Source organism: Thamnophis elegans, chromosome 14 (assembly GCF_009769535.1).
Source record: "Thamnophis elegans isolate rThaEle1 chromosome 14, rThaEle1.pri, whole genome shotgun sequence".
In the NCBI taxonomy this organism is placed as follows: domain Eukaryota; kingdom Metazoa; phylum Chordata; class Lepidosauria; order Squamata; family Colubridae; genus Thamnophis; species Thamnophis elegans.
In genome coordinates, this window is record NC_045554.1 from 3,313,086 (window position 1) to 3,337,377 (window position 24,292).

Consider the following 24,292-nt stretch of genomic DNA (forward strand, 5'->3'; position numbering starts at 1 on the left):
AAGACGCTGAGCTTGCCGATCAGAAAGGTTGGGGGTTGGAACCCCTAGTGCCACAATCTCCCCGGACTTGTCCCAACCGAGCAGTTCGAAATGCAAGTAGAAAAATAGAGACCACCTTTGGTGGGAAGGGAGCAGCGTTCCATGCCTTGAGTCATGCCGGCCACATGACCACAGAGACGTCTTCGGGCAGCGCTGGCTCTTCGGCTTTGAAACGGAGACGAGCGGCGCCGCCGCCCCCTAGAGTCGGGAACGACTAGCACATCTGCGCGAGGGGGATCTTCCAAAGTCTCAACATCTTTGTTTTAAAGTGGTGACCGAAATTGGATGCAGGATTCTGCCTTCAGCCTGGCAGGTAGAAAGGACAGCGGGGAGGCACCGGGGACCCCCCGGCCTTATGGAAAAGGGGTTTACCACCCCCGCCGTCATCCACAGGAGCCCCCACCCCTTGCCCCAGCAACCCCTCCACCCCGGCGGCGGTGGGGAGTCCCCGCGCCTTGTTTTCCTCCAGTGGGAACTTCGCCCCGGCTTCCCTCGACCGACTCTCCCCCCCCCCATCCCCAAATCAAAACAGCAGGTCGCCTCCCCTCCTCCGCAACGTCACGGGCTCGGAAGCATCTTTCCCTCCGGTGCTGCGCCCCCCCTCCTCGCCCAATCAACCAACCAGCCAGCCAGCCAGTCAGCCTGTGCTTGCCAACCCGCCGAGCTCTGCAGAAAGACGACCCAGCGGCGTCACGCAGCCCAGACGCGGTCCGAGCGGTAAGTCCCGTGTCCGGTCAGCCGGCCGAAGACACCCCACCCCCCACGGGCCGGTCCCCATCAGCCTGCCCCCGTGGCGAGAAGGAGGGAAGGAGGTTGAGCCAGCCGTGGTCGCTTGCGGAAGGAAGGAAGGAAGGAAGGAAGGAAGGAATAGAGGGGAAGACAGAAAGGGAGGAAGGGATGGTTAGAGAGGAAGGGAAGAGAGAGAGGGAGGAAAGAAAGAAGGAATAGAGAGGGAGGGAAGAGAGGGAGGGAAGGATGGTTAGAGGAAAGAGAAAGAGAAGGAAGAAAGAAGGAAGGAGGGAAGGAATAGAGAGGAAGGGAAGAGAGGGAGGGATGGTTAGAGGAAAGAGAAAGAGGGAAGAAAGAAGGAGGGAGTAGAGAGGAAGGGAAGAGAGGGATGGAGGGATGATTAGAGGAGAAGGGAGGAGGGAGGAGAAGGGAAGAAGGAAGGATTGGAGAGGAAAGGAAGAGAAAGGGGGGAGGAGGATGGTAGGGGAGAAAGGGACGGAGGGGGTCCGGGTGAGATCCGGAGGGACCGGAGCTATCAGAGGGGCTTTTGCCGACCAACACCCACCGCCTACCCCCAAGAGAAGATGCAGGTGGAGCATCGGCGGAGAGGCCGTTTGCGTCGACGGGGCGCCGGGGAGCGAGGCTCTCCCCTTCCTTACGCCCTAAGGATGGCGAGACCTTGCCCGCCGCCCCCCCCCCCACCGATTGCCTGGCCCAGCGCCTGGGGAGGTCCCCCATCCCCGGATAGAGAAACGCACCGGCGGCCGGGCGTGTGATTCGCGCGGCGGGAGACTCGAGTCTTTCGGCGGTCGTCGGGGCGCAAAGGAGCCGTCGGGGCTAGGGGAGGAACTGTTATCTTGAGCGGGTGGTCAGCCCCGGGAGGAGAGAGGCTGCAGGGCTGGGGGGTGGGCAAAAGAGGGGCTTCCCCCCTTCTCAAGCCTGGCAAGAAGTGAAGGAGGGAGGGAGGGAAATAAATGGTGAAGAGGGAGGGAGGGTGGGAGAAGGGAGGGAGGGAGGGAGGAAGGAAGGAGGTGGAAAGGGAGGAAAGAGAGAAAATAAAAAGGGAAGAGGGGGAGGAGAAGGGAGAGAAGAAGAAGGAAGGAAGAAGGTGGAAAGGGAGGGAGGAAGGAAGGAAGGAAAGAAAACAAAAGGGGAAGAGGGGAGAGGAGAAGGGAGGGAGGAAGAAGGAAGAAAGGAAGAAGGAGGAAAGGGGAAGGGAGAGAAAGAAGGAAGTAAAATAAAAGGAGAAGAGGGAGGGAGGAGGAAAGAAAGAAAATAAAAGGGAAGAGGGAGGGAGGAGAAGGAAGGAAGGAAGGAAGGAAGGGTACATGGTACGGCTCCCCCCCCCCCCAACTGGCACTCATCTAAATGAAATGATGCGAAGGAACAAACCAGCATCTTTCCTATAGAGGGCTGGTTAAACAGATCATGGCAGCCTCGGATTCAACCCCTGCCCGAAGCCAGGATGGGCTTTAAGGAAAGGAATACTGGAGACAGATGTGGAGCTGCTCAAATAGGGCGCAGGGGGACCCACATTTCCCATGGGAAAACAACAGCCGCTTATCCCACCATCCTTCCTTGAAAGTATCTGGAATTCACCCAAAATGCGCACAACAATCGAGTCGGCATGGAAAGAAGAGAAAATTGATAGCTCAGGGCTGATCCGTGGGGTCCTTGATGCTCTCTGAGCCTGGTTCTTTCCCTACAGATGTTTCGTGACCCAACTACGGAACCTCATCAGTGCTAGAAGGGAGGTGGGTTTGTGGAGAGGAGGAGGATGACTGTGGGGGTCCTGGGTGCTCTCTGGGCTTGGTTGTTTTCTTGCAGACGTTTCACGACCCAACTAGGTGATGCCATCAGTGCTAGGAGGAGCCCTGGTGGTGCAGTGGTTAGAATACAGTATTGCAGGCAAACTCTACCCATGACCGGGACTTTTGTTTCCTGAAGGGGCTCAAGGTTGACTCAGCTGCCCATCCTTCCAAGGTCAATTAAAAGAGGACCCACATTGTTGGGGGCAATATGCTGGCATTGTAAGCCACCCAGAGTGTGCTGTAAAGCACTATATAAGTGCTGTTGCTATAGAAGGGATAATAAGTAGCAAACCTTCCTCGTAGCACTGATCGTGTTACCTAGTTTGGTAATGAAACGTCTGCAAGAAAACAGCCAAGCTCAGATAGCACTAAGGACCCCTCAGTCGTCGTCGTCGTCGTCCTCCTCCTCCTCCTCCTCCTCCTCCTCCTCCTCCTCCTCCTCCTCCTCCTCCTCCTCCTCCTCCTCCTCCTCCTCTCCACAAACCCAACTCTCTTCTACCACTGATGATATTATCTAGTTGGGTAATGAAACGTTTGCAAGAAAACAGCCAAGCTCAGATAGCACTAAGGACCCCTCAGTCGTAGTCGTCCTCCTCCTCCTCCTCCTCCTCCTCCTCCTCCTCCTCTCCACAAACCCAACTCTCTTCTACCACTGATGATGTTACCTAGTTGGGTAATGAAACGTTTGCAAGAAAACAGCCAAGCTCAGATAGCACTAAGGACCCCTCAGTCCTCCTCCTCCTCCTCCTCCTCCTCCTCCTCCTCCTCTTCTACCACTGATGATGTTACCTAGTTGGGTAATGAAATATCTGCAAGGAAACCACCTAGCAAGTTTTTAGCATCTGGTTCCCTAGATTGAGAGCCGTTTGCTTCCTAAAATGATTCGTCCCTGCAGAGGTTTTAAAATATACTCCCAACTCCAAAGTGGGATTAAATTTAATCTCTGCCTTTCTTAACTTTGCATGCATTCCCTCCCAAACATGTGGGTCTGAACGTTACAAAGATCTCATCACATCTGGGGCCAAACTCTTATCTCTGCCCAGGAAGTCCTTGGAGGATCCTGTGAGGGCTGTTTCCTTTTCTCTTACACTACCCTGCAATCTGCGAAGCCAGGCCAGGAGAAATGCAGACTGAAATAAACATATTGGGGTAAAATTGAATCTGAAAATCATTTCCCACGTGTCTTTTGGGGGAAGCAGCGAATAAGAGGAACTAGGATGCAGAAACTCCTCGGTCTGGACGAAACCAAAGCATTAAAACAGAAGGCATTTGTTCCTGTTCTTTCCAGACAAAACCGACTTCCTCTTTGCTCCTGTTTTGCAAAAGATTCCAGAAACATTTCAAGAGCCTCCAAGGCTTCAGGGAAGCTTAATCTATGAATGTTAAAATCCAGGATTTTATTCACTCTCTTATATATAAAGGGTTATATATCACAGGCTCAGTGGCTAGGACGCTCTGCTTGTCGATCAGAAAGGACAGCAGTCCGGCAGTTCGAATCCCTAGCGCCACGTAACGGAGTGAGCTCCTGTGACTTGTCCCAGCTTCTGCCAACCTAGCAGTTCGAAAGCATGTTAAAAAATGCAAGGAGAAAAATAGGGACCACCTTTGGTGGGAAGGGAACAGCGTTCCGTGCGCCTTCGGTGTTGAGTCATGCTGGCCACATGACCACGGAGACGTCTTCGGACAGCGCTGGCTCTTCGGCTTTGAAACGGAGATGAGTGTCCCCTAGAGTAGGGAACGACTAGCACAGATGTGCGAGGGGAGGCTTAGTGCAAATAATTGCTGGATTTCTACTGGGAATTAAGTGTGGCTTATAGAGAACTTAAAAAAAAACTTTCTTAAAAAACACAGATTTTCAGTACCAGGAAAACACTTCCATGCAGGGTCCTTGGCTAAATTATTTTTCACCCTACAGAAATACAGCCTCATTTTACTGGTTGCTAGAAACCCAAATGGGACCATGAAGCTCTAAGAGAATTCATTAAAATGCCTTTTCATCCCCAGCATGTTGAAACATCACCGACTTTCCTAAAGAAGGAATCCTGGGGTTGGTTTGGGGTTTTATTACCCCGGGGTGTCTGCAATGATCTCTTCAATGTATGTTTTATCTTCGTGGGGGCATGAGGAGTGGGTACGCCGAAGGAAAACAGTTCGCGAGTAGCCCAGAAGCGTAGTTTCAAACAGAATAATCCAGGGACGCTTGTCACACTCTGGGAGTTGCTAAAGAGGAGCCAAATCACACAAAAAAAGAAGAATTATTCATGAATGAAGGGAGAACGGCTGCAAGTTTTCCTGATGTGCAATTTTTGGCAGGACAGCTGTTAAACTTATTTGAAGGGAGGAGACCCGGCTGGACATCCGGGAACAGGACAATGCTGAGGAAGAGCGAGGTGGTGGAAGATCAGCTTTTCCAGAGTCGATAAAATAGAAATTGTTCATTTTTAGTAGCTGCCGTAATTCTGGGAGTTTTCCATTACGGGGGTGGAAATTTTCCCGCAAGCCTTCTCCCCTGGTGGAAAGGGCTAATCATTAAATGTGGCAGGGCCTCCCTCACCAATATTCCCGTTGTGTTTGTGTCGGTCTTCGTGGGTGGCATTAATGACATTTTATATTTTCTTTTGCCCTGCTGGGAAAAAGTTTCAGAATCAAATTCAGTTCAGTTCCATCCTTTGTCTGTATGTATCTCATTTTATCTTGCCTGCCGTTATATCTAGCAGAACCACTGTATACTAAGCAAACTTGAAAACAGAATGTAAACCAATTGTCTCTTATTTAGCTGTGTTTTCTATAACCAAGGGTTAAGGTTTTAAGCATGAGTGTAAACACTTCAAAACACGGTCTTTGCAACTTATATAAATTTGCAACCTATTCGCATCAACAAAGAACTGGGATTCGATCTGAACTCTGTCTGTTTTTAGGAGAAAGCCTTTCCGTGAAAGTATCAAGCGTGAGGAATCTTCCTTTTTGATCTATCATGGAGTGGGCATGAATTACAAAGCGGATGAAGGTCTTCTAAAACTTGTTGCATGATACCTCTATAAGATAATTCTTCAACTATGAGGATTTAAGAAAATACTTTTTGCCCCATCAAGAGACCTTTGGACTGGACCTCCGTCAAAAAAGTTCACGAGAAATGATTTGATGACGTTTGGATCCTTAATCCTTAATTCAGAAAAGCGTGAGATTCCCAGGCAGTGTTTTACAGTGTCTTGACAACATAGATCGTAGAATAGTAAGATCGAAAGGGACCTTGGAGGTCTTCTAGTCCAACCCCCTGCTCAAGATCCCATATCAAGGGCATCCAACTTTGACAACATTAAAACCTGTGGACTTTAACTCTCAGAATTCCTCTGGCTGAGGAATTCTGGGAGTTAAAGTCCACAGGAATTCTGGGAGTTGAAGTCCACAGGAATTCTGGGAGTTGAAGTCCACAAGTCTTGAACATTGCCAAGATTGGACTCCCCTGCTCCATGTCTGGCTGGGGAATTCTAGGAGTTGAAGTCCACAAGACTTTAAATTTGCCAAGAGTGGACACCCATGCCGTATATCAGGGGTCGGCAACCTTAAACACTCAAAGAACCACAAAGATCCTAACCGAAAGCCCCCCGTTCAATTCTGGCGTTGACCGGAAGTCCGGTTCCCCCACGATAAGAGTCTCCTCCTAGAGCAGCATCCTTTTTCCTCTGCCAATCGGAAATCCGGTCCCTCCACCATAGAGTCTCCTGCTAGCGTGGCATCCTTTTTCCTCTACCTGTCCTAACCGAAAGCCCTAGCCCTTTCAATTGTAGAGCCGACCGGCGACAGGGAGCCACAGCAGAGGGATGAAAGAGCTACATGCGGCTCCGGAGCCCTGCCCTGTATCATTCCCTACAAATGGCAGCCGAGTCTCTTCTTGGCCCAGTGCGGGTAACCTGCTTAATCCCCCGGCTTTTCTCTTTGCTCCTTCCCAACCAGAGTCGGCCGTTCAGCGATGTTGCAGTGCAGACATGCTCAGGAATTCAGCTTTGGGCCCCGGGCGTTGAAGGATGCTCTGATTTCCACCGACCCAGCCCTGCAGGAGCTCTACGCCAAAGCATTCTCAAGCACCGAAAAGCTCTTCCTGTCCGAAGCCTACAATCCACGGCGGACTCTTTTCTGCACTTTGTTCATCAGGACGGCTTTTGATTGGCTGCTCAGCCACCCCGACGCCCCGGAGGATTTCGAGACCTTCTACTACGCGCTGCTGAAGAAAAAGCAACGGTTTTGCCGCAAGCATATCTACCTGCAGCCCATCGGTAAGCCGGCGGATGGATCCGAAGGATGGTGGGAGGAAGGATTTCTCACTCGGTCCTGTGGTTAATATTCGGGGAGGGGGGGTGTCTTGACCTTGTCCCTTGACGCTTCTGTTCCCAGACCTAAGTGAAGGGCCCGTGGGGATCTCTCTCCTGGATTCCCTCCGCAGCTGCGTGGAGTCCTTCTTTCTGGGCCTCCGCGTCAAGTGCCTGCCTTCCGTCTCCATCTCTTCCATCCACTGCTGTCACCGTCACAACCAGGAATCGGACAGGATGCAGCTTCACACAGGTGAGGCAGCGGGCTGGAAAAACCTGGGAGGATGATCACGATGGGGTCCTTTGGAACGTTAAGGCGAGGTCCTTGGTGGTCTCTGAGCTGGGTGGTTTCCTTGCAGACATTTCACGACCCAACTAGGAAACATCATCAGTGCTAGAAAGGAATGGGTTTGTGGGTGGAGAAGGAGAAGAGGAAGAGAAAGGGAGAGGAGGAGAGGAGGAGGAGGAGGAGGAGGAATAATAGAAGAGTTGTAGGCTCCTTGGTGCTCTCTGAGCTTGGTGGTTTTCTTATAGACATTTCACGACCCAACTAGGGAACATCATCCTTCCGAGGTGGGTAAAATGAGGACCCAGACTGTGGGGGGGGCGATATGCCGACTCTGTAAACCGCTTAGAGAGGGCTGAAAGCCCTATGAAGCGGTAGATAAGTCTAACTGCTATTGCTATATTTTCAATTTGACCATAATGCCACCAATCATCCAGAGTTCGAAGAGTAGTTCTCCATTATTAATTATTAATCCATATAGTGGTTAAGTATTTCAGGACATATTATCAGGGCTAGAAGGGAGAGGGGTTTGCAGAGAAGAGGACTGTGGGTTCCCTGGTGGCTTTCATTACAGCCCAACTGCGCTGCGAAACGTTCCTTGGCGAGAAGGTCTTTCCCTTCATTTATGTATGAAAAGAGCCTTTTCTCTGAATCATCTCAAATGTTCTATATGTTGGGAAAAAAACCCGAAAAAGCGAGCCTGCAACGGTACATCCGATCCAAGCCTCAAAAGTTTCAGGCGTAATTCCATCCTGCGAGGTGGCGCAGTGGTTAGGGTGCAGTACTGCAAGGCCACTTCAGCTGACTGCTATCTGCAGTTCGGCGGTTCAAATCTCACCGGCTCAGGGTTGACTCAGCCTTCCGTCCTTCCGAAGTTGGTGAAATGAGGACCCGGATTGTTGGGGGCGATAGGCTGACTCTGTAAACTGCTTAGAGAGGGGCTGTGAAGGACTGTGAAGCGGTATATAAATGTTAAGTGCTAAATGGGAGGGGAGGGGAAGGAAGGAAAGGCCATGGTGGTTAGAATGCAGTATTGCTGACTCTGCCCACTGCCAGGAGTTCAATCCTGACCAGCTCAGGGTTGACTCAGCCTTCCATCCTTCCGAGGTGGGTGAAATGAGGATCCAGATTGTTGTTGGGGGCGATATGCTGACTCTGTAGACCGCTTAGAGAGGGCTGAAAGCCCTATGAAGCGGTATATAAGTCTAACTGCTATTGCTATTATTTTATTTTGCTCCTTCAGATGGCATCTTGACGTTTCTGAAGAACAACAAGCCGATGGACGCTCTCTGTGTCCTGGGCCTCACTCTCGCTGACCTCTACCCCTGTGAGACGTGGAGTTTCACCTTCGGCAAGTTCTTGCCAGGCCAAGGTTTGCTTGATATCTTCTCTTCTTCTGGGTTGGGAGATGGGTTTTGGGAGGTCAACACCCCCAGAGGTCGAGCCAAGGTGTGTGCCACCAGGCTTGAAATTTTGGGCTTGGACAATCTGGCAGTGTGTTTACTGCCCGGATGCCCTTCCTGTCACCAATGCGGAGTTTTATTCAGCAGATATATTCTTATCGTGCCTGGAGAGAAATATCTGCCTCTACTTAGGATCTGGATTGAGATTTGAAACGCCGATGGAGCCTTAGCTCAAACTTCATTACACTTTTTTTTTATTATAACCAGCTTGTTTGTTATTTATTCCTTGGCTGTAAACTGTAAGATCTCCTTGAAGGGGTAAAAGCTGAAAATCTTATCACTGAAAACAACCGTAATCCACCGCGATTCACTAAAACCTATGAAGAACGGTTGCAGGAACTGGGCATGGCTAGTTTAATGGAAAGAAGGACTTGGGGAGACATGATAGCAGTCTTCCAATATCTCAGGGGCTGCCACCAAGAAGAGGGAGTCAAGCTATTCTCCAAAGCACCCGAGGGCAGGACAAGAAGCAATGGGTGGAAACTAATCAAAGAGATTAGAAGTTAGAACTAAGGAGAAATTTCCTGACAGTTAGAACAATTAACCAGTGGAACAGAAGTTGCCTCCAGAAGTTGTGAAAGCCCCAACACTGGAAGGCATTAAGAAGATGCTGGATAGCCATTTGTCTGAAATGGTATAGGGTTTCCTGTCTAGGCAGGGGGTTGGACTAGAAGACCTCCAAGGTCCCTTCAAACTGTGTTATTGTATAGAATAGAATAGAAAATAGAATAGAATAATTAAATAGAATAAGAATGGAATAGTAGTATAGAATAAATATGGAATAGAAGATAGAAAATATAATAACCATAAAGTAGAATAAAATAGTGGAACAGAAGTTGCCTCCAGAGGTTGTGAACGCCCAACACTGGAAGTCTTTAAGAAGATGCTGGATAGCCATTTGTCTGAAACAGTATAGGGTTTCCTGCCTAAGGAGGGGGCTGGACTAGAAGACCTCCAAGGTCCCTTCAAACTCTGTTATTGTATAGAATAGAATAGAAAATAGAATAATTAAATAGAATAAGAATATAATAGAACAGTAGCATACAATAAATATGGAATAGAAGATAGAAAATATAATAACCATAACAAAATAGAATAAAATAGTGGAACAACTTGCCTCCAGAGGTTGTGAATGCACTGGAAATCTTTTAAGAAGATGCTGGATAGACATTTGTCTGGAACAGTATAGGGTTCCTGCCTAAGGAGGGGTCTGGACTAGAAGACCTCTAAGGTCCCTTCCAACTCCGCCATTGTATTGTATTATACTTTCATGCCATTGTGGGTGGAATTGCCTTGCAGCTCATCTTGTAAACTGTACCCTTGTGCTAGAAACGGATTTGAAATGGCCCAAGGACCAACTGTTGAAAACAGATGGTTCAGCCCAGCCCAGGAAGTCTGTCTTTGATGGGGCGTACCGGGGATGAGACACCTGCGGAAATGGCAACTCATCTTTCTCACCCCGGGTTTCCTCTCTCTCCGCAGAAGTGGGCGTCTGCAGCTTCGCCAGATTTTCCAGTGATTTCCCCCAGGGGCCTGGCCTGGCTTTCAGCCCGTCGCCCCGCCGACGGGAAGCTCATGACGAAGAAGACGGGGATATAGCCAGGAAACAGACCTTGCTGTTCAACATGTTGGAAATGCTCCAGTGTTGCAAGGTGAGGAGCACATGGGCTTGGGGGGGGGGGGGTTTAAAAATGGACATCGGTGGTGAAATTCAATTTTTTTTTACTACCGGTCCTGTGGGCGTGGCTTGGTGGGCGTGGCAGGGGAAGGAGATTGTAAAATCTCCATTCCCTCCCCACTCCTGGCGGCAGCCAGAGGTGGTATTTGCCGGTTCTCCAAACTACTCAAAATTTCCGCTCCTGGCAGATAGGACAGCGCTCCAGAGAGTTAAGGTCATTGCCCAGAGGATCATAGGTTGCCCCCCTCCCATCCTTGGAAGCGCTTTATCGCCACCACTGCATTTAAAAAGTTCAAAAAACATTCTTAAAGATCCATCTCATTTTGGGCACTCTTTTTTTTTAAAAACTATTACCGTCTGGCCCACGGTACAGAGTAATAAAAACCAGGACAAATAGGCTGAGAAACAAGCTTCTATCCCAGAACATATCTATCTTTCGGACTATAAGACACACCGGGGTATATCAGACGCACCAAGATTTCGAAGAGGTAAGTAAGAAAAAAAAACTTTTTGCCTTTCCTCAGCCCCCAGCAGCACTCAGGGCTGAGACAAGGCAAAAAAGGCTCCATTTTTGTGAAAAACAGGCCATTTTTTGCAAAAACGGGGGCACTTTTGCCTTCCCCCAGCCCTGCTGAAGTCTGCGGAGAGCTGCAGGGGGCTGAGGGAAGGCAAAAAAGCTTCTGTTTTTGCCGAAAACGGTCTCTCTTGAGAGACCGCCTGCTGCCAATTACCTCGACTAGACCGATTAGATCCCACAGATTAGGCCTCCTCCGAATTCCATCCGCCGGCCAGTGTCGACTGGCGACTACCCAGAGGAGAGCCTTCTCTGTGGCTGCTCCGACCCTCTGGAACGAACTCCCCGTGGAGATTCGAACCCTCACCACCCTCCAGGCCTTCCGCAAAGCCCTTAAAACCTGGCTGTTCCGACAGGCCTGGGGCTAAAGAGCCGTTGCCCCCGTCTCGAATGGTATGACTGTTGTGTGTTTTAAATTATGCATTGTTATGTTTCGTTTTTTAATATTTTGTCTGTATCCCCCTTCCCTGGTTTGAGTTGTGAGCCACCCTGAGTCCCCTTCGGGGAAAAAGGGCGGCATATAAATATAATAAACAAACAAACAACAAAAACGAGATGCAGGGGAGGGCTTCGGGAGGCTAAAAATGGCTGTATTCGGTGTATAAGACGCACCAACATTTCCACACTCCTTTTGGGAGGGGAAGGTGCATCTTATACTCTGAAAATACGGTACTAGTGTACAGTGCAATATTAATGCAATATCAGGGGTTTTCAATTCCGTTGTATAGAATGTGAGGGATGCGCGTTTTAGAGTGCAGTACTGCAGACCACTTCAGCTGACTGCTATCTGCAGTTCGGCGGTTCAAATCTCACGGGGTGAAGGTTGACTCAGCCTTCCATCCTTCTGAGGTGGGTGAAATGAGGACCCAGACTGTGGGGGCGATATGCTGACTCTGTAAACTGCTTAGAAATGAAGAGCCGAGGTGGCGCAGTGGTTAGGGTGCAGTACTGCAGGCCACTTCAGCTGACTGCTATCTGCGGTTCGGCGGTTCAAATCTCACCGGCTCAAGGTTGACTCAGCCTTCCATCCTTCCGAGGTGGGTGAAATGAGGACCCAGACTGTGGGGGCGATATGCTGACTCTGTAAACCGCTTAGAAAGGGCTGAAAGCCCTATGAAGCGGTATATAAGTCTAACTGCTATTGCTATTGCTATTAATTTCGTTGTACGAGGCCCAAGGACAATAAAGGCAACGGAACTAAAAGTAACGGGAAGGGCGGGAGGGAAAGCGAAAGGATTGAACCCCAGGCAGGAAGAGGGCGGTCCGCTTGACTTGATGGGTTCTTCCTTTCCCCCCCCCTCACGGAAGGTCACGTGTCACGAGATCTGTCATCTGATTGGCTTGGGGAACTGCCGCTGGCTTCAGTGCATCATGCAAGGGGCCCTCAGCCTGGACGAGATCCTTCTGCGACCGCTGGAACCGTGCCCGATATGTCTCCGGAAGCTGCAGTACGTTGTCGGCTTCAAGCTCATCGAGCGCTACAGGGTGAGTGAGGGTAAGAGGTGGCAGGGCCCGTCTTCTCTGGGCCAAGCCCAGCTCCTGGTTGAGGAGCTCCAGAAGCCCAGCAGAAGAACCGAGATGCCTTTTCAGAGGGGGGTGGGGGGGTCAGAGAGTCACAACTGGTGGCCTTTGGTCAGTTGACACAGCCTGGGTCCCTGCCGCTTGTTTTCTTCCTTGGGTCAAGACTGGAAGAATAGCAATAGCCGTGGCATTTAGATTTATATACTGCTTTCCAGCCCTCTTTAAGCGTTTTACAGAGTCAGCCTCTTGCCCCCAACAATCTGGGTCCTCATTTTACCCACCTTGGAAGGATGGAAGAAGGCTGAGTCAACCTTGACCCTGGCGAGATTCAAACTGCCAAATTGCAGTCATCTGGCAGTCAGCAGAAGTAGCCTGCAGTGCTGCACTCTAACCACTGTGCCACCATGGTCCTTCCTTCCTTCCCTCCTTCCTTCCTTCCTTCCTTCCTTCCTTCCTTCCTTCCTTCCTTCCTTCCTTCCTTCCTTCCTTCCTTCCTTCCATCCATTCTTCCTTCCATCCTTCCTTCCTTCCTGCCTGCCTGCCTTCCTTCCATCCATTCTTCCTTCCTTCCTTCCTTCCTTCCTTCCTGCCTGCCTGCCTGCCTGCCCCCAACAATCTGGGTCCTCATTTTACCCACCTTGGAAGGAGGGAGGGCTGAGTCAACCTGGAGCCTGGTGAGATTCAAACTGCCAAATTGCAGTCAGCAGAAGTAACCTGCAATACTGCACTCTAACCACTGTGCCACCATGGCCCTTCCTTCCTTCCTTCCTTCCTTCCTTCCTTCCTTCCTTCCTTCCTTCCTTCCTTCCTTCCTTCCTTCCTTCCTTCCTTCCTTCCCACTTAGCAGATGGAATTCAGAGGAGGCCTAATCTGTGGGATCTAATGGGTCTATGGGAGGTAATTGGCAGGAGGCGGTCCCTCAAGTACCCAGGTCCAATACCATGTAGGGCTTTATAAGTAATAACTAGCACCTTGAAGCGTATCCGGAGACCAATGGGAAGCCAGTGCAGCTCGCGGAGGATAGATGTGACGTGGGTGTACCGGGGTGCACCCACAATCGCTCGCGCGGCTGCATTCTGGACCAGCTGAAGTCTCCGAATGCTCTTCAAGGGCTGCCCCATGTAGAGCGCATTGCAGTAGTGCAGATTCGAAATCTCTGCCTTAAATTAGAGGCCTGGGGTTCAATGGGATTCAACTGGATTAAATTAGCAGCCAAAGATACTTTCAAACTCTGTTGCTTCACTTTGGAAATTCCTGCCTTGAATGGAGCAACGCCTGGGACTTCCTATTCAACTGTCTCGCTTCTTTTCGTTGGTGGGAACGTATCCTGCCCGCAGACAGTTTCAGAATCACTCTGACAGCTGCTAAGAAACCAGAAAGTTTTTTTTCCCTCCAAAGGTTGCTAGCAATTTTCTTCTCTTTTTACAAAATTTGGTGCATGTTGATAGACAATGCAGAGAAAGGATGGCTTGCACAATGCTGTGTAATCACAACATAAAAATCCGCCTTGCGTGTTAGCAATAGTTAGGCTTATATACCACTTCATAGGGCTTTCAGCCCTCTCTAAGCGGTTTACAGAGTCAGCATATTGCCCCCAACAACAATCTGGGTCCTCATTTTACCCACCTCGGAAGGATGCAAGGCTGAGTCAACCTTGAGCCTGGTGGGATTTGAACAGCCAAACTGCTGAACTGCAGTCAGCTGAAGTAGCCTGCAGTGCTGCATTTAACCACTGCGCCACCTTGGCTCAGTGTTTTTTTGGGGGGGAGGGAAATTTGGGCTACAGAAACTCTACCCCCAGATGGAGACGGTTTCAGAATCACGTCGACAGCTGTTAAGAAACCAGAAAGTTTTCCCCCCCCAAAGGTAGCTTGATTTTTATTTTTTACCAAATAGGATGTTTTCCCGAAAATAAGACCTCCCCGGATAATAAGCCTAATCGGGATTTTAAGTGCATGCGCTAAAATAAACCCTTCCCAGAAAATTAAGCCCTCCATGAAAAATATTGCAATACAGCAGCAGCCATGAGTGGACCACCTCAAAAATAATAAGAACTCCCCCAAAATAAGGCCAGACACTTATTTTTTGGGGGGTCAAAAGAAAATAAAACTGTGTCTTGTTTTCGGAGAAACACAGCCGTTGTAGATGGAGAGAAGCATTTGCTTGCACAATGCGGGGTAACGAAAACAGAAAGATCCATCTTGTGTGTTTGTCTTTTTTTGGGGGGGGGTGTACAGAAACTCTACGCCTGGATGCAGACGATTTCATCAACCTGGCTCAGCCAAGACTCGGCGGATCTCTCCGTATCGGAGGACCTTTGGCCGCCCAGCGCAGACTCGGGGATGGGTGGCGAGAACGATTCGGAGGCGATGACCTCTTTCTCCGAGCTCTTGACCCCGGACACCTGCAGCCAAGCTGCGTCCACCTTTCAGGATCTCGACCTGGACGAGCAGCCAACGTCCTTGCCCGGCATCCCAGACCGAGAACAGCTGGGCGGGGTCAGCGGTGCCCCCAAACCTTTGGACATGATCAAGGAATATAAACGGTGGCTGGAGATGTGCATCACGGCTCTTGAAAAGGACGTGCCGGAAGACGAAATCCGGCAACTGGACAAGACGGTGGATTCCTTGGCGCGGTGGGAGATGTTCAATGGTCAGCTGCCCCACCGGCGGAAAGATTTCCATTTCCCCAACGACAGCCCTGGGCTGAGGAAGGTCCTCGGGGACAAATTCTCTTCCTTAAGAAGGAAACTGAATTCCAGGAAACTGGCCAGAGGGGAGTCTTCTCCTCACCACTGGAGGTGGGAAGAGAGTTAGCTTCTCCGGACATTTTGCAGCCCGTTTATTTATTTTGTTTGTTTTAAAACAGGGGTGTCCAAACTTGGGAACTTTTAAGACTTGTGGACTTCAACTCCCAGAATTCCCCAGCCTGCATGGGGTGTCCAACTGTAAGTGGCTGGGGAATTCTGGGAGTTGAAGTCCACAAGTCTTAAAGTTTCCAACTTTGGACACCCCTGGTTTAAACAAACGACGGGTTCCGTGTGGGTTTGGTAAAGTCTCGTTCTTTGGATTATGCCTTGTCTTTTCAACTGCACCTTCTTATTGTTTCCTTGGATGAAAAAAATAATCCCCAGTGCAATAAAATACGTCTGTTCTTATCTTTGCTCCGGGAGTTGTTGGGAGTGGGGGGCAGGGAGGGGGGGGGAGAGACAGCAGGAGGGAGAGGCTCTCTTTCATCTACAAAGGGAGAATGCAGGGATCTTGACGTAGAAGTAGCAGCCTTGAGTCTCCTTGCAATTATCGCGATTTGCAGATCAAGACAAGAAGAAGCAGTGTTCCAATATCTCAGGGGTTGCCCCAAAGAAGAGGGAGTCAAGCTATTCTCCAAAGCACCTGAGTTCAGAACAAGAAGCAATGGGTGGAAACTAATCAAGGAGAGAAGCAACTGAGGAGAAATTTCCTGACAGTTAGAACAATTAATCAGTGAAACAGAAATTGCCTCCAGAAGTTGTGAATGCTCCAACACTGGACATTTTTAAGATGATGTTGGATAACCATTTGTCTGAAGTGGCGTCGGGTATCCTGCCTTAAGCAGGGGGTTGGACTAGAAGACTTCCAAGGCCCCTTCAAACTCTGTTATTGTATAGAATAGAATAGAAAATAGAATAGAATAATTAAATAGAATAAGAATAGAATAGTAGCATAGAATAAATATGGAATAGAAGATAGAAAATATAACAACAATAACAAAGTAGAATAAAATAGAATAAAATAGTGGAACAGCTTGCCTCCAGAGGTTGTGAATGCCCCAACACTGGAAGTCTTTAAGATGATGTTGGATAGCCATTTGTCTGAAACGGTATAGGGTTTCCTGCCTAGGCAGGGGGTTGGACTAGAAGACCTCCAAGGTCCCTTCCAATTGTATTGTATTGTATCCCTATGAAACATGGCGAGCCACTACCATGGGGGGGTGGAAACCCCCGCACAAATGCAAACAGCTCTGTAGGAAACAGTTTTACATGTTTATGTAATCATCCTGCAAGTTATGTAATAGCTCGGTTTTTTTGGACAGTGGGAATTTGGGGTGGAGAAGCAGGTCCACGTTGCGTAGCAATCTCAAAAGAGGGAGTGTAGAGAAACCCCATCATCATTCTGGTCCCTTTTGCCATCGGGTTTCCTACCTGTTATCATTTCACCTGTTCACACGTGCCATCCAGAAAACGCCACACTCAACCTGAACTTCCTTGCGGGACAGGAGTGAGGGAGCCTGGAAAAAGGGAGATATTATAAGGTTCCCCTCGCACGTACGTGCTAGTCGTTCCCGACTCTAGGGGACGGTGCTCATCTCCGTTTCAAAGCCGAAGAGCCAGCGCCGTCCGAAGATGTCTCCGTGGTCATGTGGCCGGCGTGACTCAACGCCCGAAGGCGCACGGAACGCTGTTCCCTTCCCACCAAAGGTGGTTCCCTATTTTTCCACTTGCATTTTTTAACGTGCTTTCGAACTGCTAGGTTGGCAGAAGCTGGGACAAGTCACGGGAGCTCACTCCGTTACGCGGCGCTAGGGATTCGAACCGCCGACCTTTCCGATCGACAAGCTCAGCGTCTTAGCCCCTGAGCCACCGCGTCCCTAAATGTGAAGAGGTTGACCGAAAACCGTCCCTTAGGAAAGCCATATTTCTCAACGTTGATTTCTCAATCCGAAGACTTTGCAATTAAAATAGGCAGATGTACAGCTGCTCCCCTATAGTAGTCAATGAGACGTAGACATACCTAAGGATATTGCCTAAATATCCAAAAAAGAAAACAAGCTTGTTGAAAAAAGGCAAATGCAACACCCCCCCCCCCCCCCGATCTTTGGACTCCTCGCTTTCAACCCCATGTTATCTTTCCCGGAAAGAAAAAGAACCCACGGAGGCTGATTTAGCCTCACAGTGACTCCCAGCTGATTAAATATTGTTTTAATTGCTTCTGTGGAAGGCCTTAAAAAACAGCGCACGGTTACACGTTCCTCTTTGCTCGTTAAAACAAAATTCCTGGCAAGCCGATCTGTGCTTTTGGAAAATACCAGGGGAAGGGGAGTAGGGGGGGGGGGCACAGAAGAACAAGGCAGCCGGGGGGGGGGAGGGGAATAAAGAGTCTTTTCGAAATAAAACAAGCTTTGATTAGCTTTAAAGAAAATTAAAAAAAATATATCAGGGAAGAGCAGAGAATCTGGATCAGAAAAAAAAAAGAAAAGCTTGCATCTCCTCCATCAGTTAGCAAAAGGGTTTGCAGAACTTGGGGAAGGGGGGGGTTCCCTTGTTGCTATAGCAACCATTTTTTTTCACACGCCCTCCCCAAGGGAGGAGAATCTATTTGGCATCTCTTTGCAAAACAAAAAATACAAAAGAAAAAGATGCTGGGTTGGGGCTCATGCGCAAACATTTATCTGCCTGAGGCTTCCCCATAGTTTTAATTCGGCACCGGGTGGAAAAAAACGCCCTTCGTGCATGAGAAACCTAAATGGGTGCCTTTTTCTGCTACGTACAGGTAGGCAGTTCTCTGACATACGACCATCGAGTTCCAAGCTTCCGTTGCGAAGCAAGAGAATTGTTATGCAAGCTCTGCTCCATTTTACGACTATTTTTTTGCCGCCGTTTTTTAAGCGAATCGCTGCGGTGGATAAATAGCCCTAGCGCTTATATGCCATTTCACAGGGCTTTTGCAGCCCTCTCTAAGCAGTTTACGACAATCGGTGTCATTTGACCCACCTGGGAAGGATGGAAGGCGGAGTCAACCTTGAGCCAGTCAGGATCGAACTCCTGGCGGTGGGCAGGATTCTCATCAAGGGCCCTACTGCCTGGGGAATTCTGGGAGTCGAAGTCCACCCATGCTGGCTTTGTAAGCCTGGGTTTTGGGAGCCCACGTTATCTTTAAAGGTTGCCCAGGATGAGAAACACTGCGGCAGTCCGGAATAACAAGAGTTGGAAGGGACCTTAGAGGTCTTCTAGTCCAACCCTCGCCTTGGCAATTTTCAGCGGTGTGGCCTTGAGCAGGGAAAATTCCCACCACTGTCCCTGTTGGCCATAGCATTCTGGGATTTGAAGTCCCAAATCCATTGTATTGTATATTGTATTTAATAGATTTACCCATCTAGGAAGCGCCCTGGTAGGGGGGAATCCTGCAGGAAACACTCCGCCAAGGAGTATTCTTTTATTATTACAACCCCAATTAAATAAGTGGTGGGGTGGGGGGGAGAAGAAAAGATCCTCCAATTTCCCCCCATCTGTTCAACCCATTAATAGACAGATTTTACATCTCTCGCTGCATATAAAACGCGTATTCCTTTTGCAAACAGATGTCCCTAGGATGCGTTCAGAAAGGAGACCGAATAAAGAGGCTGGCATTTGTTTCTCAATCTCTATTCCTTTTTTTATTTCTCTTTTTTTAGAATTCATTGCCTTTGGTGTGCTCGAGGCAAAAGGCAGAATGTGAATCCTGCTCAGCCAATTAGGAATCATTCAAAGTTTTTCTTTCGCGACGCACCACAAGCACAGAAACAGAGGGAGATGGTGGGATATCAGTATCTGAATCAAAAGCATGGCACACCAGCGTAGAGGAATGAGCTACCCCTTTTCCCTCTTCACAGCATTTAAAGTTGTCAAATGTCTAGAAAGAGGAAACTGCTTCATAAGGAAAGGGGGGGGGGCTCAAATGGAGGCTGGGGTCTACAACCCATAATAGAAAAAAACCTGACTTAACAGGTATCATCCGTAGAATCTACCTGTGGCTCTAAAGCATGAGACGCCTGTAAATTTGAGAGGATTTCTGGCTGCAATGCCAGCGACTGAAATGCTACGTAGAAGAAACAGAATATTTGTACTTGGGGATTTAATTGTAGCGTCCTCGGTGATCTCTGAGCTCGGTTTTCTTGTAGATATTTCATGACCCAGCTAGGTAACACCATCAGTGCTAAAAGAGAGTGGGGTTGTGGATAGGAGAAAGGAGCAAGGCAAGAGGAGGAGAACTGGAGGGGGGTCCTTGGTGGTCTCTGAGCTTGGTTGTTTTCTCGTAGACGTTTCACGACCCTACTAGGTAACATCAAGAGCCAAGGTGGCACAGTGGTTAAATGCAGCACTGCAGGCTACTGCTAGATCAGCAGGTCAGCGGTTCAAATCTCACTGGCTCAGGGTTGACTCAGCCTTCCATCCTTCCGAGGTGGGTAAAATGAGGACCCAGATTGTTGGGGGCAATATGCTGACTCTCTGTAAACCGCTTAGAGAGGCCTGAAAGGCCTATGAAGCGGTATATGTCTACTGCTATTGCTATTGCTATCATCAGTGCTAGAAGGAAGTGGGGTTGTGGACAGGAGAAGGAGAACTGGGGGGGTCCTTGGTGGTCTCTGAGTTTGGTTGTTTTCTTGCGGAAGTTTCACGACCCAGCTAGGTAACACCATCAGTGCTAGAAGGGAGTGGGGTTTGTAGAGGAGAAAGAGGGGGGGGGGGAGGTAAGACTGTGGGGAGGAGGAGATCCCCATAAGTGGGAGCCAGGGGGAAGAGCGGCAAGGAGCCAAATGCCAAAAAAGGAGAATATTTGCAGCTCAGGGTTGAACTGGAGGGGGGGGGGAGTCCCTGGTGCTATCCGAGCTTGGTGGTTTTCTTGCAGACCTTCCTTGACCCAACTAGGGAACATCATCAGTGCTAGAAGGGAATGGGGTTTATGGAGAGGAGGAATAATAGAAGAGTTGTAGGCTCCTTGGTGCTCTCTGAGCTTGGTGGTTTTCTTGCGGACCTTCCATGACCCAACTAGGGAACATCATCAGTGCTAGAAAGGAATGGGTTTGTGGATGGAGAAGGAGAAGAGGAAGAGACAGGGAGAGGAGGAGGAGGAGGAGGGGAGGAGGAAGAGGAGAGGAGGAATAATAGAAGAGTTGTAGGCTCCTTGGTGCTCTCTGAGCTTGGTGGTTTTCTTGCAGACCTTCCATGACCCAACTAGGGAACACCATCAGTGTTATAAGGGAATGGAGTTTATGGAGAGGAGGAGGAGGAGGAGGGGGAATAATAGAAGAGTTGTGGGCTCCTTGGTGCTCTCTGAGCTTGGTGGCTTCCTTGCAGATGTTTCACGACCCAACTAGGGAACATCATCAGTGCTAGAAAGGAATGGGTTTGTGGATGGAGAAGGAGAAGAGGAAGAGACAGGGAGAGAAGGAGGAGGAGGGGAGAAGGAGGAGGAGGAGAAAGAGGAGAGGAGGAGGAGGAATAATAGAAGAGTTGTAGGCTCCTTGGTGCTCTCTGAGCTTGGTGGTTTTCTTGCAGACCTTCCATGACCCAACTAGGGAACATCATCAGTGCTAGAAGGGAGGGAGTGTGCAGGGAGGAGGAGGAGGAACAACTGTGGGGTCCTTGGTGCTCTCTGAGCCTGCTTGTTTCCTTGAAGACGTTTCGTGACCCAGCTAGGTAACGGCCTCAGTGCCAGAAGGCAGTGGCGTTTGCACCAATGAGGTGACTTAGTTGTAATCGTGGCTGTATTAAAAGAAAATCTGCAGGCTGTGTTATTTCTAGTGGCTGCTGCCCCATTCCATCGCAACTGCCCCCCACGCCCCCCGGAAGAATTCAAAGGGTTTGCCAGAATCTAAAGGCACAGTAATAACAAGTCACGTTTTTAATGCATTTACAAAATTTCGTCATGTACAAAAACAGCCGATTCAGAACGAAAAGCCGTTTTTTAAAACATTTTTACATCACGGCATTTGAACAGCACAACTTTCATGAAAAAGACGAGCATCGCTTTGTAAAAGAGGCCGCAGATTTTTCCCTTTTTTCAACGACGGGTATAAAAGAGAAAGGTTGAAAAGGGCAGGCGATTCCGGATAGCGACAGAGGCACGATTTGAGGACGATATTTGCACCAGGAGGCTGAGCTTAGAAAATTAAGGCTTGAGCCCCTGCCCTGTCCCACCCACCCCCACCCCCAAATATGCATACAAGTTCTTAAGGTAGGATGCTGTTTGAGGTTGAGGCTGGAGACTTGGAAAGGTCTCCCATTGGGTCTCTAAGAGATCAATGTTACCATAATAGTCATAGGATTCTACAGTCATAGGGCTGGGACTTTGGAGGTCTTCTAGCCTGACCCCTATACCGTATCCCAGTCAAATCATTGTCCAGTCTATTTTCAAAAAATCTCAATTGATAACAGTACCCACAACAAGGCAAGCTGTCCCGTTAATTAATTGCTGTCATTAGCGATAGTACCATTAGTTGAACTCGTAAATAATGTATATCTAATACAAGTTTAAGGGTCAACAGATCATTTGAATTCTCGTGAAAAGGAAAAAAAACTGGCTGGGGAATTCTGAGAGTTGGGAGTCCAGGCGCCTTAAAAGTTACTAAGGTTGTAAAAATACTGCTTTACAGGTACAGAGGGGGCGAGGCGTGCCCTTCTCAAGGGATACACCCCATCCAGGAAGTTTTAACAGGCCTTCACTGCAGCCAAGGTCCTTTTTTTTACAGGTAGTCCTCAGACTTACGACCACAATTGAGGCCAATGTTTCTGCTGCTGAGTGAAACGATAGCAAAGTGAGTTTTGACCACTTTTAAGACCTTTCTTGCCGCCGTTATTAAATGAATCACTGCAGTTGTTCAGCGAGCAGCCCGGTTATTAAGTTAATCTGGGCTTCCCTGTTGACTTTGCTCGTCAGAAGGCTGGTCGTAAAAGGAGGATCGCGTGACATACACACACACACACGGATGTCGCAACCATCATAAATGTGAAGCAGTTGCCAAGGGTTTGAATTTTGACCACGGGGAGGCGGCAACAGCCGTAAGTGTGAAAAAAAATGGCCCCGAGTCACTTTTTTTCCTCGGTCGTAACTTGGAAGGGTCACCGAGTGAAGCGTTGTAAGTCGAGGACTACCCGTGGGGCAGTTCCAACAGAACGCCTGCAGTTGGCTGACATAATACATGAGAAAGCCGAAGCCACAGAATTTTTGCAGCTTCCGCTTCGGGAAGAGAGAAAACAAACAAATAAACCACAATCTTCTCCCCCTTTTGCAAAAAAACCCTTTTTGAAAGTTTACACGGGAACCAAGTCTGATGTAAAACCGTCTTTTAAAGATGTGGCTGTGTCTGCGTTGTGGGTCTGACACGACACCCCGTTTCCGAGGTGGCACAGTGGTTAGAGGGCAGCACTGCAGGCTACTTCAGCTGATTGCTAGTTCTGCAGTTCGGCTGTTCAAATCTCACCGGCTCAGGGTTGACTCAGCCTTCCATCCTTCCGAGGTGGGTAAAATGAGGACCCGGATTGTTGTTGGGGGCAATATGCTGACTCTGTAAACCGCTTAGAGAGGGCTGAAAGCCCTATGAAGCGGTAGATAAGTCTAACTATTGCTATTGCTATTCCTCTCGGTCCCTGACCAAGAGGACGAAGTTACACGGAATCGCACGCCCTTAAACGGAGGCTTCCTTTGAACAAAGGACCACAAAACTGTACAAACTCACCCCGGGCCGTTCGGCTGGAACACAACACGCCAAAGTATAAACCCGAAGTCAATTGTCTTCCATGCGAACCCTGTTCCCTGGCTAGTCGGCAACCGTTACAATCGAATGCTGTGTCTTCAAATCTGGTTCTCCCCCCCCCCCAACCCGCTTCCTTTTTTTCCAAGGGGGCTTGGAAGAGAACAATCAGGGGCAGGGACCGGAATGAAGGCAGTTAAGATTAAAAAGCGTTGTGTCTCCGTCGGGAAAGCGAAGCGACACCCACAGAAACAAGAGCTTGGATGGCTAAAGATCATGTAATATTTTTACACACACAAAGGGAGAGGTTTTTTAATCCAACAATATACAGCAACACGAAGGCGGCCGAGTAGATGTGCTTATGTTATATATGCAAGTGCTGTACAATATAGATTTTTTTTTAGGACTGAGCTAGCAGGGAGAATTAAAGCTGGCCTTTATGGTTAAGCGTAATAAATAGAGACTTGCTGGAATACAACAAAAAACGAGTTTAGATATTAAATGTTAATTGCAGTCCTTAAGACGACGGTTAGGGTCACGGGAAGAAGCTTACAACGGTAAGGCGAAGGAGTGAAAATATAAACCTCCTGCAGGATCCACTGGGTGGATTAGACAAATGAATTTTTTTTTTAATCTGGCCATCAAAACTTTTATTCATTTCCCTCGGTTAAGGAGCTCTGTTATACCACAAGACGCTTCTTATTTAGTTATCGAAGAAACGTAGAGCTGTATAATACATTCGGCAAGGCACGCTTCTACAATAGGGGGAAAAAAGGACAGGTTTTGATAAATGCAATGGATTAGCACACTGGTGGCATAGTTCAGGTTTTAAGTACTACTTGTAAAGCGGTTTGTGCTGCTACTCGAGTGAGTTTTAGAAGTCACGTTACTGGACAGACCAAAGAAACCCCTGGCAAAGAAATGAATTAAAATATGTATATATGTTTCTGAGCTTTGCAGAGTTTGGCCCATTCCTCTTGGCAAGACTACTTAGAGAAATGTATCAGAAATAGAATAGAATGACAAGAGTTGGAAGGGACCTGGGAGGTCATCTAATCCAACCCCCTGCTCAGGCAGGAAACCCTACACCACTTCAGACAAAGGGTTGTCCAACATCTTCTTAAAAGCTTCCAGTGTTGGAGCATTCACAACTTCTGGAAGCAGGCTGTTCCACTGATTCATTGTTCTCATTGTCAGGAAATTTCTCCTTAGTTGCTTCTCTCCTTGATTAGTTTCCACCCATTGCTTCTTGTCCTGCCCTCAGGTGCCTTGGAGAATAGCTTGACTCCCTCTTCTTTGGGGCAGCCCCTGAGATATTGGAAGACTGCTATCATGTCTCCCTTAGTCCTTCTTTTCATTAAACTAGACCTACCCAGTTCCTGCAACTGTTCTTCAT

The 24,292-nt window shown here is 48.7% G+C and overlaps 1 protein-coding gene across 1 annotated transcript; it reads left to right on the top strand.

Moving 5' to 3' along the window:
- The first annotated feature begins 673 nt into the window (after positions 1-673).
- On the top strand, positions 674-15,304 carry AMZ1 (archaelysin family metallopeptidase 1). Its single transcript, XM_032230818.1, has 7 exons — positions 674-756; positions 6,534-6,853; positions 6,972-7,139; positions 8,416-8,544; positions 10,118-10,287; positions 12,196-12,372; positions 14,646-15,304. The coding sequence occupies exons 2-7, from the start codon at positions 6,550-6,552 to the stop codon at positions 15,222-15,224; spliced, it is 1,527 nt and encodes a 508-aa protein (XP_032086709.1). The 5' UTR covers positions 674-756; positions 6,534-6,549; the 3' UTR covers positions 15,225-15,304.
- The last annotated feature ends 8,988 nt before the right edge of the window (positions 15,305-24,292 follow it).